The sequence below is a fragment of the Pipistrellus kuhlii genome, unplaced genomic scaffold (genome assembly GCF_014108245.1).
Source record: "Pipistrellus kuhlii isolate mPipKuh1 unplaced genomic scaffold, mPipKuh1.p scaffold_m20_p_15, whole genome shotgun sequence".
Lineage (NCBI taxonomy): Eukaryota > Metazoa > Chordata > Mammalia > Chiroptera > Vespertilionidae > Pipistrellus > Pipistrellus kuhlii.
This window is the reverse complement of record NW_023425460.1, coordinates 12,457,389-12,476,380: the sequence shown is the minus strand read 5'-3', so window position 1 is coordinate 12,476,380 and position 18,992 is coordinate 12,457,389. Positions and strand designations below refer to the sequence as shown.

At 37.2% G+C, this 18,992-nt stretch overlaps 1 protein-coding gene across 9 annotated transcripts in view; it reads right to left on the bottom strand.

The window, feature by feature from the left end:
- The window catches only part of HERC4 (HECT and RLD domain containing E3 ubiquitin protein ligase 4), an 89,652-nt gene extending 70,872 nt beyond the window's left edge, over nucleotides 1–18,780 (bottom strand). For 3 of the 9 annotated variants that reach the window (XM_045581810.1, XM_045581813.1, XM_045581811.1), the window contains exons 1-3: nucleotides 18,378–18,778; nucleotides 16,930–16,959; nucleotides 16,174–16,478 (exon numbers count right to left, since the gene is read on the bottom strand). In XM_045581810.1, the coding sequence (XP_045437766.1) occupies nucleotides 16,174–16,399 (226 nt within the window). In that variant the 5' untranslated portion in view covers nucleotides 16,400–16,478; nucleotides 16,930–16,959; nucleotides 18,378–18,778. Of the gene's footprint in view, nucleotides 1–10,769; nucleotides 10,903–16,173; nucleotides 16,480–16,929; nucleotides 16,960–18,377 lie in introns of those variants that run through there. The other 6 variants (XM_045581814.1, XM_045581807.1, XM_045581812.1 and 3 more) reach the window with 6 other exon arrangements.
- Nucleotides 18,781–18,992: the final 212 nt, after the last annotated feature.

The window sequence follows — 18,992 nt, the reverse complement described above, 5'->3', positions numbered from 1 at the left end:
GTTAACATACATCCAGAGCCTGGCACTGTGCTAAATGACTTAACAATCCCATTTAATCCTCATAACACCATGAGGAGGGTGTACCAGCATCCCTACTTCACAGATCCAGGTACTAAAATATAAACATCCCCCTATTTATCGTCCTTCTGTTAACAATATTTAAAGAACATGATTATGTTTTAATAATTGATTTTTCAAATATACTTAACATTTTATAAAAATCTAGGGCTTTACAGTATTTTTTTTTTTTAAAGAAAAGCCCTTTCTGGTTGTTTAGGAACTGCTGAAAGTAACTGCTCTGAAGAGAAAAGGAGAAGTCTTGAAATACAAAGACTCCAACATATATATATAATGTCATATAGTTGCTTTACTTCAATTTCTTTTTAAGAAAAACAAGAACTAATCCTCAAAATATACTAGCAGAGGTTTTGTTCTGTTTTGTGTATGTATCCTTGTTTTTTAAGAATATTTATTCATATATTTGATATCCATTCATCACAGAATCAATTATATGAACATATGTTCGTATTTTCTGTATTCTTGTTGCTCTGACTTAGAGAGTGAGGGGGTACAGAGCACAGAAGAGATTGTCCCTTCAGGACAAATTCCTAGAGAACAACTTGCCTATTAGCATGCTTTTCATATGCAAACCAGCCAATTCAAAGTTTATAACATCAACTAAATCCTTATCTAATCCTCACACACCAAACTATGGTGTTTCCCCGAAAATAAGACCTACTTACAGGTTTCCTTCTGAGTGAAATATAAGGCATCCCCCCGAAAATAAGGCCCCCCCTAGGCAAAACATGAGAGATTTGGTCCACTGATTCTGAAAGAAATGGAGTCACAAGAAATTCACCAGGAAATTCAGGAATTGGATTGTTATGATGATGTTCCAGAAGATGATGACATAATTGTCATTGAATAAATGAGTTAATTCTTGATACTGTAGGATTCACAGTTTGTCTGGTTTGTGTTGACAACTACTGCACTACCATACAGGTAATAAATTTCCTTTATTTTCATTTAACAATAAATGTGTACCATATTCTTCTTCATGGAAAAATAAGACATCCCCTGAAAATAAGACCTAGCGCATCTTTGGGAGCAAAAATTAATATTTTCGGGGAAACAGAGTAGTATTTCCCTTACCCTAAATCATCCCAGGGCCAGGTAGTAAGAAACTAGAAACCAACCTTATAACCCAAAGCCTGGAGGAATTAAACTAGCCAATCGTAAACTGTTGATTCTTATCTTTCCCTGGGAAAACCCAATAAATGTCAGAACCTGCGCTCTTGTCTTCTGCCTCCTGATTGATTACTCTCTGTGTGGCATGCAGTGACCCCTCTCCCTGAGATCCGAGTATAATAAATTTCTTCCAAGCCTCGTTCTTGCTTCTCCTTAGGACCCAACCAACTTTAATATATCATATCCAATATGTACATCTTCAGAACAGTTTCAATTTTTAAATTTTTGTTTATAATGTAGCTTATGGCCACCAAATTCATTGAAATAAGAGTCTGTGTATAATTTTCTTCCTTTCCTATAGCATATCCAATAAAATACATTGACCATGTGTGCATTCAGTAAACCTATATTCTTTTCTGTGTGTACCAGAGTGTACTCACCACAGTGGCAAAAATATATACTAAAGTAAGGATTCTACTCTCTAGGAGTTGGCATGGTAAAGAAGATTTTTATCTAAACAATCATATGAAATAGGAAGACAGCCAAGCAACTTATTTAATGAATGCCAGGTAACTACTCTCTTTCAGTACTACACAAAAATATGCAATTTGACTTCTTACAACAGTGACCAGGGAGATGTGGGAGATAGTTCAGTTGGGCAAATTCAACAGAAACGGAAATATGTCTTAGGAAGATTAATTCTAAATTAATAGGAAGGATGAATTGGAATGGAAACATCAGTTAGAAATTTTTAGCCACAGTATTTACATACACTAGTAATGATCTAATTAGTATAAAAATAAGTATTAGATGAGATAGCAGGAAACTATTGGCCCTAATAATTTAAAGCATCTAGATGAAGGTCACACATTTAGCCATTTGCAAAGAAAAGGAAATGTGAGTTACTAAGAAAAGAACCAATAAGATTTGGCAACTGAATCAATGTTGGTGCTACGGGCTAGAAAGCAGATCCTAAGGTGAGGGAGGGAATTCAAGAATTAATTATTTTAGAGAGATGGAGAGAGCTAATTCACAGTACAATGATTTCCATTTAAAATGCTTTTGTTCTCTACATTTTATCAGTTCAAGGTAAATAAATTTTTCCTATAGTCAAGCACCTTGTAAAAAGTGGATGCCCTGTTTATTAACAACATAGTTATATACTAAGAAAAAAAAAATTGGCATTGCTATTAAAATAACTACAACCATTAAAAAAAAGAGAGAGATGCAATCAAATGCATTTATTTTCAATTTAAAGACCTGCTTAACTTTTTGGGAGGGGCAGAATTTTAAAGTGTGAATAACTAGAATTTATTCAAGTGGCTATGTTCCTCCACATACAGTACACAAAATATACCTTCTGATATAAACTGAATGCCTGTGTCCTTTCCAAATTCAAAATTCATAACCCTGCAATGTGATAGATAGTATGAGCCTCTGGGGTGATTAGGTCATGAGCATAGAGCCCTCCTGAATGATATTGGTGCCCTTTCCCTCAGCTCTTCTGCCAAGTAGATAACCTACTATGAACAAACAGGAAGTGGAGTCCTATCCAGACACCAAATCTGCGAGTACCTTGATCTTAGACTCCTCAGTCTCAAGAATTGTGAGAAATATATGTTGGTTAGTCAAGCCACCGAAACTATAATTTTTTTATAGCAACTTGAGTAGACTAAAACATCTTCCAATTATTCATCATTAAATAAACTTTTGAAAATGAGTCTAACTTCTATTATTTATGTGCTTTTCCAAGGAACAAAAAAAGGGGGACTTTAATTCCTTTATTTTTTTCTGTATCTTTAAAGAAATCCAGTAATTTTGTATCTTGCTCAAATATTGCGTTACCTCTAAGTATCACAAACATACATTTTTTTTGAAATGTTGGCACATTTTAAAAATATGAGCTCCAACAATTTTAACATAATAATTGAAGACTGAAGTTAAAGAAGTTCTTTCAAGCTTAGCATAATGTATGGGACAGAGTAGGAAGACACTCATTTTTTTTTGAATACTTGAATTTCAGTTCTAAATGAAAAGATATATTACCGTATTTTTCCGTATGTAACATGCTATTTTTTTTCTAAAATCATTAGACTGTAAATTGAGGGGCATCTTATACACGGAAGCCAGCCAAGGATGGAGCCCCAAGGGCTGCCCATACCTTGTCAAACAAGCTTCCTCTAATCAGCAGCCTTATTGTTACTGACAGCAGCTGATGCCTCAATTGATGTGGAAGTGGAGAGTGCGCAAATGCAACAGAGACTGGAGCTTTCTGAGCCCATAAAGATGTCAAAAAATTAAACGATAAATATCAGTAAGCAACTATCTTGCTCTGCAAAATTCAATCTGAATGTAATCAGCTATGCAACAGAACATGGAAATAGAGCTGCAAAAAGACAATTTGGATCTCCTCCCATTGAGTGTCTGACCAGACAGTGGAAAAAACAGGAAGAACAACTCATTAAGATGCCAAAAATGAAGAAGGCCTTAAGAGGAAAACCAGCAAAATGGGCAAACTTAGAGCAGCACAAGAGTGGCTTATGTCTGTCAACCAAGCTTATTAATGTCAGGCAAGAATATTTGCAAGTGAAATGAACATTGATTTTATAGAAAAGGCAAAATGATGCTTCAAATTCACAAAGAGAGAAGGGTTGGTCATGAGAACACGAGTGACATTAGATCAGAAAATGCCATTGGTATAATAGGATGACCTCAGATATATAGACAGCAGAAGACAGCAGCAATACAATAGACGTTGAAGAAATTGACTCAGAAGACAGCAGCAGTACAATAGACGTTGAAGAAATTGATATGTGTGGAACTAATGGTGATGAAGAAGAGAGCAGTGATACAACAGAGGCTGAATAAAGTGATATGCTGCATCATATCAGAGTATTGGTATATAATTACTAAATAAAAATATGGTCTGTTCTGTTTAATATATTGATATCTTTTTTTTAAAATATATTTTTATTGATTTTATACAGAGAGAAAGAGAGAGAGAGAGAGAGAGAGAGAGAGAGTGAGTTAGAAACATCGATGAGAGAAAATCATCAATCAGCTGCCTCTTGCACATCCCTACTGGGGACGTGCCCGCAACAAGGTACATGCCCTTGACCGGAATCGAACCCGGGACCTTTCAGTCCGCAGACCGACGCTCTACCACTGAGCCAAACCGGTGCCGGCTAAAATATTGATTTCTTAATTTGGGGTTAGAAAAGTGGGGCCATCTTATTCACGAAAAAATACGGCATCTATCTGAAGGCAAATATGCAAACAGCCTATCACCCATTTCAGTGTAAGGCACACCTAAAATTAAATTCCCATTCTATATTAACGGCTTTCTACTTTATTTTTTTTAAATATATTTTATTGACTTCTTACAGAGAGGAAGGAGAGAGATAGAGAGCTAGAAACGTCGATGAGAGAAACATCGACCAGCTGCCTCCTGCACACCCGCTACCAGGGATGTGCCCGCAACCAATGTACATGCCCCTGACTGGAATCGAACCTGGGACCTTTCAGTCCGCAGACCGACGCTCTACCGCTGAGCTAAACCGGTTTCGGCACGGCTTTCTACTTTTAAGCAAACATTTATTGAGCACTCATCACATGCCAGGCATTGTTCTTTGCACTTTAAGTGTTATCTCATTTCATCCTTACAACCACCTTAGGAGTTTGGCATGATTACTCTAATTTTATAGAAGAAAACACGGGCACAAAGTGACTAAGAAATGTGCCCAAGATAACACAGCTAAAAAGTAACAGAGCCAGGATATGCATACAAGCATTCTATCGGGTCTAGTAATAATTAATGTCGTTTTTAAACATTCGTTTAAAATCTTGCTTGGCGTTGATTTGTATTGACATAACCTTCAAACACGTGGTATCTACAGAACGTGTGAAGTGCAATTAACAAGTTTTGCTTGAAAAAGTTTGTGTTTGGTTTGGTTTTTGTTGCAAAACTAGGGCTAAGAAGATGGCGGATGAAGAGCATATTCGACACTGCATGCTTTACGAGTTCCAATTAGGAAGAAAAGCAAGTGAGGCTGCAAAAAACATCTGTAGTGCTCTTGGTCAAGATGCAGTTAGCGCCAGAAAATGCCAGCTTTGGTTTGAGAAATTTCGCGAGGGAAATCTTTTGTTAGATGACAAGAGTGGTCGAGGCCGTGTGTCCAATTTTGATCAAGAAGCTCTTCAAGCTCTTTTGGTGCAAAATCCTCAAATTACCCAACAAGAGCTTGTGACAACTTTAAATTGTTCACAAAAAAACAATTTCCAATCAATTGCGTGCACTTGGCAAAGTCCAAAAGTTTGGAAAATGGGTTCCTCATGAGTTGACCGACAACAACCGTAATCAAAGAGTCACAATTTGCAGTTCGCTCCTCTCTCCTCAAAACCGTTTGCCATTTTTAGAGCAAATTGTTACCGGAGATGAACAATGGGTGCTGTATGTTAATTTGAAAAGGCGGCCTCAATGGTTGGACAAAAATGAGGCTCCGCAGCCCACGCCAAAACCTGACTTGCATGCGAAAAAAGTGATGTTGTGTGTTTGGTGGAATTTTAAAGGAATTCTTCATTATGAACTTTTTACCATTTAACCAAACCATTACAAGTGCAGTGTATAGTGCCCAATTGGAAAGGTTAGCCTAAGCTTTAAGAGAAAAAGAACCCGCGCTGATTAATTGGAAGGGCGTAATTCTTCACCACGATAACGCACGACCGCATACTGCAAGAATCACTGCTAAAAAACTGCGCCAGTTGGAATGGGAAGTTCTCCCTCAACCTGCATATTCTCCTGATATTGCCCCTTCCGATTACCATTTGTTTCGTTCTTTGCAAAACTTTCTTCTTGGAAAAAAAATTTAATAATGAAGAATGCCTCAAAAATGCATTGACCGAATTTTTTGCATCAAAATCACAAGAATTTTACAACAGAGGGATTAAAATGCTTCCTGAGCGTTGGGCACAAGTAGTAGAAAACAACGGCAACTATATTGTTGATTAAATTTTGTTGTATTGTTTAAATAAATTCGATTTAAAAAAATATTAGAAAACGACATTAATTATTACTAGACCTAATATTTCCAGAGCCTACCTACCCTTTAAATATGCAGAGAAAAAAATCTGTCTACCATCCATTTCCTCATCAATGGAGTTCTCATCCCTTATCCTACCCTCTGCACCAAGAGTAACTACTGTTATCAGTTGTATGTACCTTCCAGATATTTTTACGTATTAATAAGGAAATAAAAATACATATGTATATATTAATCCAAAATACATCTTTCTATACAAAGTTCTAAACCCTGCCTTTTACTTGAAGACCTTTCCATTTTGGTATACAAAGAACACCTTCATTCTTTTCACAATTACATAGCATTATTTTACATTTACTGAATGGACCATAATTTTAAAAATATGTATTTTATTGATTTTTCACAGAGACAAAGAAAGAGGGATAGAGAGTTAGAAACATCGATGAGAGTAACATAGACCAGCTGCCTCCTGCACACCCCCCACTGGGGATGTGCCCACAACCAATGGACATGCCCTTGAACTAGAATCAAACCTGGGACCTTCCAGTCTGCAGACGGACATTCTATCCACTGAGCCAAAAACAGGTTTCAGCTGAATGGACCATAATTTATTTTAACAGTTTCCAATAGTCATATGATCATTTCTAATGTTTTGCTATTATAAACAATGTTGCAGTTAATGCCATTTTGTACACATACAAATGTAGCTATCAGAGCAAGAATTATATTCATGGACTTTTGGGAGAAAGAGTATATGCTTTTGTAATTCTGACATATGCTGGCAAAATACCCTATATGAATTTATCAACTTATACTAACAACCTATGAAAACTTGTATACTGACAGCCTCACCATATAGAGTGTATTATTAAACTTAAATTTTTGTTAACCTAATATGTGTGTGTCGGGGGGGGGTGGGGGGGGCGGGAGGGAATGGTACCTCATTGCAATTTACTGCATTTCTTAGTATGCATGAAGTTGAAGAGAATGCATTTGTTTCAGAGCCATTTGTATTTGTTTCCTTTTCTGTTAAATGCCTGTCCATATCTTTAGCCCATTTTGCTCCTGCATTGTCTCTTTATCTCGTCAATTTCTAGGAGTGCTTTGTTTATTGTTTGTTTGTTTGTTTGTTTTCCCCAGGTACAAATGAGAGCAAATTTATTTTATTAATTTTGACTTTGGGCAATTCATTTAACCTCTTGAAACTATTTCCTTCACCTATAAATCTAAGCTAATATATACTTTTCAGGGTGGTTTTTAAGACTTTTGGATAAGCATAAATGATTCTATCCCCTCCTTTATAAAACCTGACGATTCCTATTACAAATTATCATTGGATATCCATCAAATTAAATCCAAGCTCCCTAATTTGATTACTTCTATAACCTGACCTCAATTTTACCTTTCTAACCTTCCTGCTCATTATTTTCAGACATTTTAGGTAACTCAAATTTGGCCATTTGAGCTGCTTTTACCTATAGAATACTCTTCTTCAATCTTTCCTTATTGAAATACTATATCCTTCCAGCTCATATGCTAACTTTCCTATAGAAACTCACCTAGATCCATTCTATCCCAAATGGTTACAATATTCATCTCTTTACATAGCACTATTTATGTGTCTTGCAAGAGTTAGTACATTTTATATTTGTATGCATTTCTATTTGTGCACTTGTTTAATCTTCACTTCTAAATCTTTAAATTAAACTTATCACATTATACTAAAAAATTTGTCAAATTAATATACTTTTAAAACTTTCTTTTGCAAATAAATATCTTCTGGGCTTATCAACTTTGTAAATTGAGGCCCAAAGGTGCTTAAAATTTTAAAATAAATTTAATCATCGCTCCTACATTTGCTAAAATTAAAAATGTTCTTTTTCCTAAAGAAATAGATGCAAATAAAACTAAATTTATGTATATGTTCATGGTAACATTACTTATGACAAAAATTTGAAAATTAAAAAAATATATAACACAAGTAAATTTTGGTACATTTAAATAATGAAATGTTATCATTAGCAATATCCCTAAACATTTAAAAACATGGAGGAATACTAAATTATTACTAAATTATTGGAGAAAAACTTTTGAGATACTAGGAACATATTCCTACTCTGTAATCAGAAACATTTATGAGTATAGGAAAAATGTCAAACAGACAATAGTATTTACCTATGCATGATGATTGAATTTTACTTTCCTTATTTCCCCAATTTTCTACTAAAAATATGTAATCCTATTAATAAAAGCCTAATATGCTAAGTGTCCAGTCAGCCATTCAATCAATCAAAGCATTATATGCTAATGATATGCTAAGGCCACTCAACTGTTTGTTACAATGTGCCCTGACCATCAGGGGGGAGACACTCCAACCAGTAAGTTAGCTTGTTGCTGGATGGGCTGGACACACCCTGATCATGCACCAGTGGGTTCCCTTGGCCTGGCCTGCACCCTCTTAAAGTCCAGGACCCCTCGGGGGATGTCAGAGAACCAGCTTCAGCCAGATCTCGAAGGCCAGGCCAAGGGACCCCACTGGTGCACAAATTCGTGCACCAGGCCTCTAGTACTTTTAATACACTAAAACTGTGTTATTTAAGAATACTATTGCTGAAACCGGTTTGGCTCAGTGGATAGAGCATCGACCTGTGGACTGAAAGGTCTCAGGTTCAATTCCGGTCAAGAGCATGTAACTTGGTTGCGGGCACATCCCCAGTAAGGGTTGTGCATGAGGCAGCTGATCCATGTTTCTCTCTCATCAATGTTTCTAGCTCTCTATCCCTCCCCTTCCTCTCTGTAAAATATCAATAAAATAAAATAAAGTAAAATAAAAAAATAAAATAAAATACTATTGGCACTCCCAAAGGAATAAAATGAGACAACTTTGATATTAAAAAAGAAATAACTAGGATATCCTAAATAATAAAGGCTAATATGCAAATCGATTGAATGGCAGAACAACCTGTTGCTATGATGCACACTGACCTCCAGAGAGCAGAAGCTACCCCCTGGTGGTCAGTGTGCTCCCACATGGGGAGCACTGCTCAGCCAGAAGGCAGGTTCATGACTGGCGAGTGCAGTGGCAACAGCAGGAGCCTCTCCCACCTCTGCGGCAGCACTAAGGACCCCTCGGCAGATGTCTGACTGTCGGCTTAGGGTGCAGGCCGGGGTGAAGGACCTCCCCACCCAACAGTACACGAGTGTCATGTACCAAGCCTGTAGTTTAAAAATAATGTGAAAAACATATTACTAAAGAATTTCTTATGGCCAAGAAAACTAAAGTAAATTCAGGTAAATAAAATATGGCTTAATGACTGAGCCACCAAAGGTTAAGAAATTCTTCTTTTAAATAAGTAACTCCAACAATACAATTGTAAATAGCACAGATTTTTCTTGCATGTAACTGCCACAATTCATTAAGATATAAGAATAACTACTGCCTTTTAAACTGCACCAGCCTGGGGAAAAATTTATAGAAGCTGAAAGGAATTAAACCATGGGCTCTCTAATTCAGGCTCTTCATTAATGCTCCCCACTTTTCTACTTACTAACACAATCCTAGCCTTCAAAATCCTTATAACAATGTCTAAACACATTTCTTCTATTAGGTTTTAATAAGTATCTCTCTCAAGTATCTGATATGCTTTATAACCTAGAAAAAAATATCTATGAAGTGAAACTTGATTTATTCAAAGCAATTTTAAAAATACAAGGGGTTTGTAGGAAATTGTCTTCCATTTTGTTACATTTGTATGTAATATTAGGGACATGGAGCCTAAGAATATTTACTAAGGAAATGATAGAAACTAGACCACCAATGCTGTTATCTGCAACAAGAATCCTTAATAAATGCCCAAACTGTGGAACTGAAATCAACCATACTCCTGGTTCTTTCAAGGAAAGTATATGGCTCACTTACAGATAAAAACACTAATATACCAAATGAAGAGAGAAAAATAATCGCTTCCAAGTCCTTTTAAAAAGCTTCTATTTGTTAAATTGCTCAGATTAGGCAACTTCTGCTATTATTGTTTTCTCGATTAAAGATTCTATAAAGCGTTTACCAAACCAATGCATCCTACAGAGATATATGGCAGACTTGATACAACATAACTAATCAAAGCTCTAATGTTAGCCACCAAATCAATCGACTAAGCCTTGGATAGTAGCAGAGCATAGCGTTAGACAACAAAGGGATGCAGAATGATTTATAACAGAGGAGAGAAAAAAGACTGGGGAGTACCATGATAGGTTTTTGTTCATTTGTTTAAATATTCTTCATACCACACAAGGGTATAATGAAGTAGTGGTATCACAATGCAAGATCTTGGTAAAATAATGATTTCAATAAGCCATCAAATAAAATGGCAAGGAAATAATCTGTGCATTAGTATTTCATCTGCTTCAAATAAAAGATATGACTATAAATAATTCTAAACATAAGCACAATTTAGTGAATAAGGTAAGAGACTGGTAGACTTAAATTTTCAGATTCAATTTATAGTTGTTCACCAGTCACTGCTGTTTTGACAAGTTACTTACCAACTTGTGCTGCCATTTCTCCGTAAATTTATCCCCTAAGATGAGGATAATTCTTGCAAATTGTGTCACAAGCATTTTGAAAGGAACCATGAGTTATTGTGTAATGCTCTTGAAATTCCTCAGATGTAGGGTCCTACACAAAGTAAAGTATTATTATACATCTCTCTAACAGTAGTCATCTGTTTGCATTATGATTTTTTTGTTCCTATCCTTGAACACTGTGATTCTTGGGCACTAACCTTTCTCAGTGTCCAAAGCAAGCCTCCATATATCATCCACTATCTTTCACTTCCTTAGAAGATACAGTTAAAATTAGGAGTTCTAAAACATAATGAGCTTCTTTAGTAATTCATGCTTTGATTCAATAAGAAATATGTGGAATAATTTGGTACTTTTAATCCACTCTTAAGTGAATAATTTTATTTTCCACATTATTTTCCTATATAACTTTTAAAATTACAATTATATTTTAATAAGTTCATTAATAGATTTATGTTTTATGAACAAGGAGAGCAGGTCAGAAAATGAAGCAAGAAAGGCAAGCAAGTTAATTACTGCCTTGTAACCAAAATACTTTATTGCGATGATCCAACAGTAGAAATGAGCCCAGCCAGCTCACTGGCTGAGAATCGACACATGAACCAGGAGGTCAGGATTCCATTCCAGGTCAGGGCACATGACCGGGTTGTGGATTCAATCCCCAGTCGGGGGCGTGCAGGAGGCAACTGATCAATGATTCTCTCTCATCATTGATGTTTCTCTCTTCTGCTCCCTTTCTGAAATCAATAAAAATTTTTTAAAAAAATAAAAAAATTACCATTCTCAGCTACAGGAAACAGAATCAATGCTTATAATTTTTACATCTTCTACAAAGTTGAGCACAAGCTACAATAAGTTTTATCATACTATCCCAAACTTCACTAGCTTTGCTAATCAAGTTGGCCTTTATTTCAATAATAAAACATATACATTTAAAATTTTATTTGGTGTTGGTGCAATATTATATCATTAAAATAGAACTCTCAACCTTCTTTATTGATCCTAACATCGCTTCTCTTTAAATTTGGAATGGTCTCTTATTTGTTAGCCTAGTGATGGTTAGCCCAGTCCTTCAATCTTTTAACTTCAGTTTCCTCAATTAAATGGGGACCATAAAATCTGCCCCAGCTACCCATACAAGACTGTTGTAAGGATTAAATGGGATAATCTACTTGAAAGGATTTTACAAACCATAAAAAGTTACCAAAACAGCCACTTTTTAACAGAACTGTATCAAGTTACTTACAAATTATCATCATAAAATAGTTTAGTATTGTTTCTTACATGAAATGGAAATACATGTGCAAAACAGCCACCAAATCTTACCTATGATTTGATATATAGTGAGAAAATTATCTTGTTAGGAAAAGTATACTTCCTATGTTATTTTTAAATGTTTAGATGTGTATTTGGAAGGATAAAAATAAAAGAATTTAGTTGCACTGGCCTAGCATACTTAAGTGTAACATATTTACTTGTTAGCTGTGAATTAAAAAACTGAGAGCTATTAACTAAAATATTTAAAAAGTTAAAATAATTCTTATGAAAGAAAGATGTATACAGTGGAACCTCGATTCTCGAACTTAATTTGTTACTGAAGGGTTTTCGAGAAGTGATCTGTTCAAAAAACGGAATCATTTTCCCCCATTAAAAATAATGTAAATTGAAATATATTAAAAAAATAACAATAATGTAAATTGAATTCACTCATTCCAGACCTCCAAGTGATTCCGTTTGAACTTATCTTACAAGCAATACAAGTCTAATGTTCTGTTTAATGTATAAACAAACACTTCTTTTTTATCAAGGCACCCATAGTAGCCTTAAACAAATCCCTTTCAGCTCTCCTTCCAGGGGTATCTTTCAGGAAGTCAGCATGCAGCATCTTTGCTTTTTCACATATCACTGCCTCCAAAATGCTGTCACCGTCTTTTGTTTATCCAAATAAACAAGTTTTTCAATTGCCTGTAATCACTGTATCTTTCACATGTTTAACAACATTAGCACTCTTGAAGGCTCCTTTATATTTTAAAATTGTGCTAATCTGTGCATTTCATCAGCAACCATAACAAAAAAGCAAACAAGCAAAGACACCCCCCCTCCCAACAAAACAATATTCTAGCACAATTTCCTGAGATGTTAACAAGCTAAGGTTTAGCCGTAACTGATTCATACTTGTGCATTCTCTCCTTTGTGGCCTGAGATGCTTTTTTGTCATGCTGATCTATCAGCATGAAAGAGTTGTCAGGTTGAGAACCAAGATTTTGTTCGATAAGAGACATTTTTTTCCGTGAATAACTTGGTAGAGAACTGAATTGTTCAAGATGGGAAATTTAAAGAACCAAGGCTTGACTCTACATGAAAGTAAAATAGATGTTCACTTCTAAGGAAGTAAATGAGAAAGAGTTAGTAATGATAGAAAGGAGTATTACATATGCAAGAGAAGGGAGTTGAATCATGGGCATAATCTGCACTCTCGGTATACAAGAAAAATCAGTGAAAACTTCCTCTGTGGTTTCTAAAAAGTATAAATGGAAACCTCTCCAGATAGACCATAGATCAGTTCCATTTAGCTACACTGTAAGGCAGAGTCCTCCAGTTGATTATCATGATTCTCAACAATAGCTTATCCTAATGAATGAGACCACCTTCCTCCTTATTACAGAATACTTAGTATGGTTACAAAGCCAGTCTCTGTAAAAGAAAAAAACAACAACCACACACAATTCTTAGCTCCTTCCACACGCATTTAAAGCTCTGATGAAGAGGTATTATATTTATAATTTATAACATGGTCTTAGAAATTCAACCAGATTCACTCAATTACCAGAAGACTTTAAAACCAATTAAATAAGAACTTATGTTCTAATTCAGTCCTCAAACTCACAAATTTTAAAAAGGGTTGGAGAAGGCACACATTTAAATCTTTAAGAAATTATTCCAAAGGGAAATAATTTTGGTTAAATAAATTAAAATTTTCCACTCAAGCACCTTAAATCAAAACTGAGGTTAAAAGTCCCTATCAGCCCATCCCATGTGGCTCAGTGGTTGAGCATCCACCCATGAACCAATAGGTAGGTCCTGGGTTCAATTCTGATCAGGGCACATGAGGGGGTTTCTGGCTCAATCCCCAGTGGGGGTGTGCAGGAAGCAGCCAATTAATGTTTCTCTATATATATCCCTTCCTCTATATCTAAAATCAATACAAACAAAAGAAGTCCCTACCAGACTCAACCACCTTTCTTTGACTTTTACTTTCTCTTACCTCTGTAACCTAAGTACACTTCAATATATCATTGAAACTTAACTTCCGGTAATAAAAAGGTTTTCTCAGAATTTAGGATCCCGCCCTTAAAAAATTAAGTTATTCTAAGCTCCAGATTTATTTTCTGGCTATTTATGTGATCAATAATTGAATTGAATTTAGGATTACATTGTCTGCCAGAAATCTTTAATTCTATCCCACAATGACATTTCCCATCATTTAAATTTCCTAGATTCAAAGCAGGTATCACATCATGTCAAATTTCAATTCTCTCCAGTTATTTCATTTATGTGTGCCTTAACTCCCAACCCAGGCTCTAAAATGTTTAAGACAAAGTTCATGCCTTTTATTTCTCTATAGCATGTGATGTACACTAGACAATGAGACAATCCTAAAGAGATATTATATGTTAGGTAAACCCACCCTCCCAAACTTATATTACCAAATAATGCTTCCAGGATGAATTAACAGGGTGATATAAATGTCACAATGCAATCATCACAATGTCAGCATGACCACAAACTTCTAGCTAGTTACTAAGTTTCTCAGAATCTTACCTATAGAGTTAAAAGCTGCTACAGGCAATATAATTATTATACTATTCGTGCAGTGTCTACCCCTGTCCTGGACACTATTGGTGTTTATTCAATTAACATTTAAAAATTTTAAAGCATAGTAAATTTCAGTAAATATATTGGCAATTTCCATCTGCTGGCTTTATACTACTTGCCGTGATAACCTCTCAGAAATTACTAAAACAATATGGAGATATGTTTAGTTATTTCTGTGGGGCATGTTAAATATAAGAATAACATTAGCCCCATATTATGAAAAACTTCAACCTGAGGCAGCATTCCAATCTAGGCAAAATGTAAAGGATTTATCTGCCTCTAGCAGTGATAAATACTTATCAGTAAATTCCCATTCACATCTACCAACATAACTTCCATGCCTAATATTATGAAAATTTGGTAAGATTCCATAAAATATTTTTAGTGAGATAAAGTACATATAAGAAAGCTACCATTTACCTTGAGTTCTGCAATAATTAAACCTACTTTATTAAGCTCTACTATCATTCATCCAAAATAATTATATTACAAATTAAGGCAGAAGAAAAGAGAGTAAGACTGTAACAGGAAAGGATGAAAACCATACAGCATTTACAAGTAGAAGAGTGAAGGTTGGCATGGTGGTAAAACAGTATAAAAGATGAATACCATGCCTTAATTTAATGCTTTAATATACCTACACTAACCTCTCAAAAATAAACACTAGAAACCTCTTAAATAATGAAGTTGTAAAGAAAAAAACAGCCACAGAAAATATACTTAAGTGCCATGTTGTTGAAGTTAAAAGAAGAAAACTAAATACAGCTGTAGTTTTATCTGAATTTACTACCTTGAGTTATTTTGTTGTTATAATTAAAACCAAAAATTCACATAACAATGATATTTATATTTCTAAGTGTGATGATACTTGATTTGAAAATATGTATACCCAGGAAAACGTGACCAGATTCCTCAAAATTCTCATTACCCTGCAATTATTTTAAAATTTGCTTGTATGTCTACTACAAAATCAGGACATCTGAGTCACAAAACCTTTAGTAGCTAGTAGTGCTAGATTAGGAGAATGAAAGATGTTATTGAAAATGTTACAACAGGGAGAAAAATAGAAGACATATTTTAGGAAAGTAAAATGCTTTCATATCAATATTTTTCTTTCTAATTATGAAAAAGAAATTATGCATTTAAAATCTGCCCAAGGTCACTGAATAGTACTTGTTAAAAAAGACCTGCATACTATATACTCTGTATCAAAAATCTAAACAATGTAGCCAATATAAACAATGAAGTTTACATCGCCACAATTATGTTCTGAAACAAAGCTTCATACAATAAATAAGGTTTTATAACAGGAGTTAAAAAAGGAAACCACAAAATATAGCACTTAAGAGTATGTAAATATAAAGAATCTATTTAAATCCTGGTTTGCTTTCAAAGTTTGACAAAATACATGGGTCTAGGACTAGAGAAATTATTTGACATGTCAAATTTAAATGATATAATTGTTAGAAATAACAAATTTTCAACTTACCTGGTTTCTTTCTGGATTTTTCATGACCTAGCTGTCCCAGATCATTGCATCCACATGTGTACACTGTTCCATCGTCCAGAACAAACACAGTATGTCTGAGTCCACATCCTACATCTCGGACTTTTTTGTTTATGAAAAAGTCACTTTTTCTGGGCTCTAATACAATTTCTTCATCAATTCCACCCAAACCTAGCTGTCCAAAAGATGCATTTCCCCAACACAACATGTTTGTAATTCTTTAGGTCTTCCAGTTTCAATAAAAAACTCCCTTCTGAAACACTGGAAAGTTGGAGGTATCCCTATGGCTGAGGAAATAGAAACAAAGTTAAGGTGACTTCAAAGTTAAGATGACTCTTTCAATTGCAACGCTACAATAACCATTACATAGTAAACATTAAATATATCTCACAATATGCTACATATAAGTATCATTCAGTTTCAAAAACCAATCAGTTGTATTTTTTTAAATGTTTGCTACAGAATCATTTAGCTCTCCCCATGAGTCTCTGTAAAAGTTTAAACATTTCGTTTTTACTTTATCTTGTAATCCTCTACTACAAACATTAAGTACGTAGCTTGATGAAATGAATCCTTTTCTCCTTTTTGCTTTAAGTAATTTCAATGGAAGAAATAAGACATCTACTCACTGTCTCAACAATCAAGAAAATTACAAATGAAAAACGTAGCCAACTTCAGAAACATAAAACCCTGAAATCTCCCTCAAGTCACAGCATAATTAAACCTTCTAATACCTACCTCCACTCAACAGAAAACTGAAGTTCTTATCTGTAACAGAAAACCAATAATGGAAACTTTAAATTTCCCACAATTTAAACGACTTCCAATTATTCACGCCAATGTTGAGGCCCTAGAGAAAATCGTTCTCTTGCCAGGGAACCTTAAGACAATCGCCTCCAAAGATCATACTTACAAAAAAAATAGTAACACTCCGACCTCACTACAACTTTAATTTTAAAACTAAATCAATGGACGTAATTAGAATACTAACAAAAGAAAGTACGCAGTTTAATATCAAGATTCTCCCCCAAATTCAACATTGTCTATTATGAGTGGTTAACCGAGACTGAAAAAAATATTGGTATTTCCCCTGGGCAATCAACATCTATCTATACCTCTGAGACAATTACATGAGGATGGGGAAACAAAAAACAAAAAAAACTGCAAGTAACTCCAGCACTGCTGACTTGCAAAAAAAAAACAAAAAACAAAACAAAACAAAACAAAAAACGGGGGATGGGGGCTGGGCCATTGATAAGTTTGGTGGCGAAATCGGTAGAACTTTCCAGCACATTTCAGTATTCCTTCGTTTGTCAAGACACTGATAACAGAGTCCACACTTCATCTAAATCTACCCGGGTCTTTAAAGCACATCGCATTCCTAAAATAACACGATTCCGGGAAGTCAGCCCTATTCTCGCTGTAGTGACCCACGTCCATTATTACACGGAACCTGACAAGTTTCAAAACCCAACTTCCCTACGACGTGCGGGCTACCAAGTGCCGAGGCTGCTGTCCCACTCCATGGCCCCCCATCCATTCACAGAGGGTGGATTTCATTCTTTTGGAACATCAGAACTCGATCGTTCCCGAGAGCTCTGCATTGTTTCCTCGGAAAAAAAATTTTTCATTTTAAGAAGAGAGGACAGGAAAATAATACCCCCTTGATTTCAGCGCACGAGGCTTTAACCATCCTTAAAAAAAAAAAAAAAAAATGTCTGAAGGGGTATCCAAAGGCGTCCCCCGGCCAGCAACAGGTAGGGGAACGAGGAGCAGCTTTTATTCCCATCCTATGTCCTCCACATCCACTCCGATCACTTCAAGGGGAGACCCGGGGGAGGGGAGTGGGGGGGAGAGAAACCCGACTGCACACACCCAACCTCGCGGGCCGACCGGTTACCTACGGCAGCCGCCCGCCCTGTGCACAAGCCGCAGAGACAGGCGGTCGAGGCTCGGCACCTCGGCGGCCTTGGGTCCGAGGGGGCCCTTCCCCCGCGAGGTGCCACATGCCGGGCCCCATGCCGCCGGGGAGCCGCGACCCTGCCCTCGCTCCCCGCCCCCCACCACGAGGAGGCGCTGAGAAAGCACCCTGCGCCCCGGCCGGCCTGGATCCGCCCAGCCCCGCCGGCCGGCCCCGGCCCCTCACGCCGTCACAAGCCCCCGAACCCACCCGGGCAACGACTCACCCGACCGACCGCTGCAGGCGGGGGGAGCTCAGGGCCACGGAGGGCGGCGCCTCCCCAGCCAGGCGGCAGCGAGGCAGCGGGCAGCGGAGGCAGGTCTCCGGCTCCTGGACCTCCTCCTCCTTTAACCCCGTGGCGCCGAATACCAACCACCATGCAGGGCTCCTCCGGTGTCAGTGCGGCTGCTCGCGGGGCCCCTCCCGGCTCCTGGGAAACTTTACCGGGTTCCTCTTAAGGAAAGCGGCCGCCGCCGCCGATGGCCAGTCCAGAAACAGCCGTCAGCGCCCCGGATGGAGCGGGAGGGGAAGGGCTGGAGTCGAGCGAGCGGGGCGGAGAGCGCGAAGGGTGGGGAGTGAGTTCGGGGAGAGGATGGGAGAAGGGAAAAGGGGGGCGGGGGGAAGTGGCGAGGCGTGGGAGGAGGAGGAAGGGGGGAGGGGCCGCCGGAAGTGAGCCACAGAGCATGCGCGCGGGCCCGCCCACTTCCCGCCTCGCGCGCCTGCGCCGCCGGAATCCTCCCCGGACTCGGAGCCCCGCGCGCCCGCGCAGTGCTCTGTTTTGCCTCGGAAGCCGAGAAAACCGAAGTGGGAGTTTTTGCGAAGACCTTCCGCCGTCGGAGGT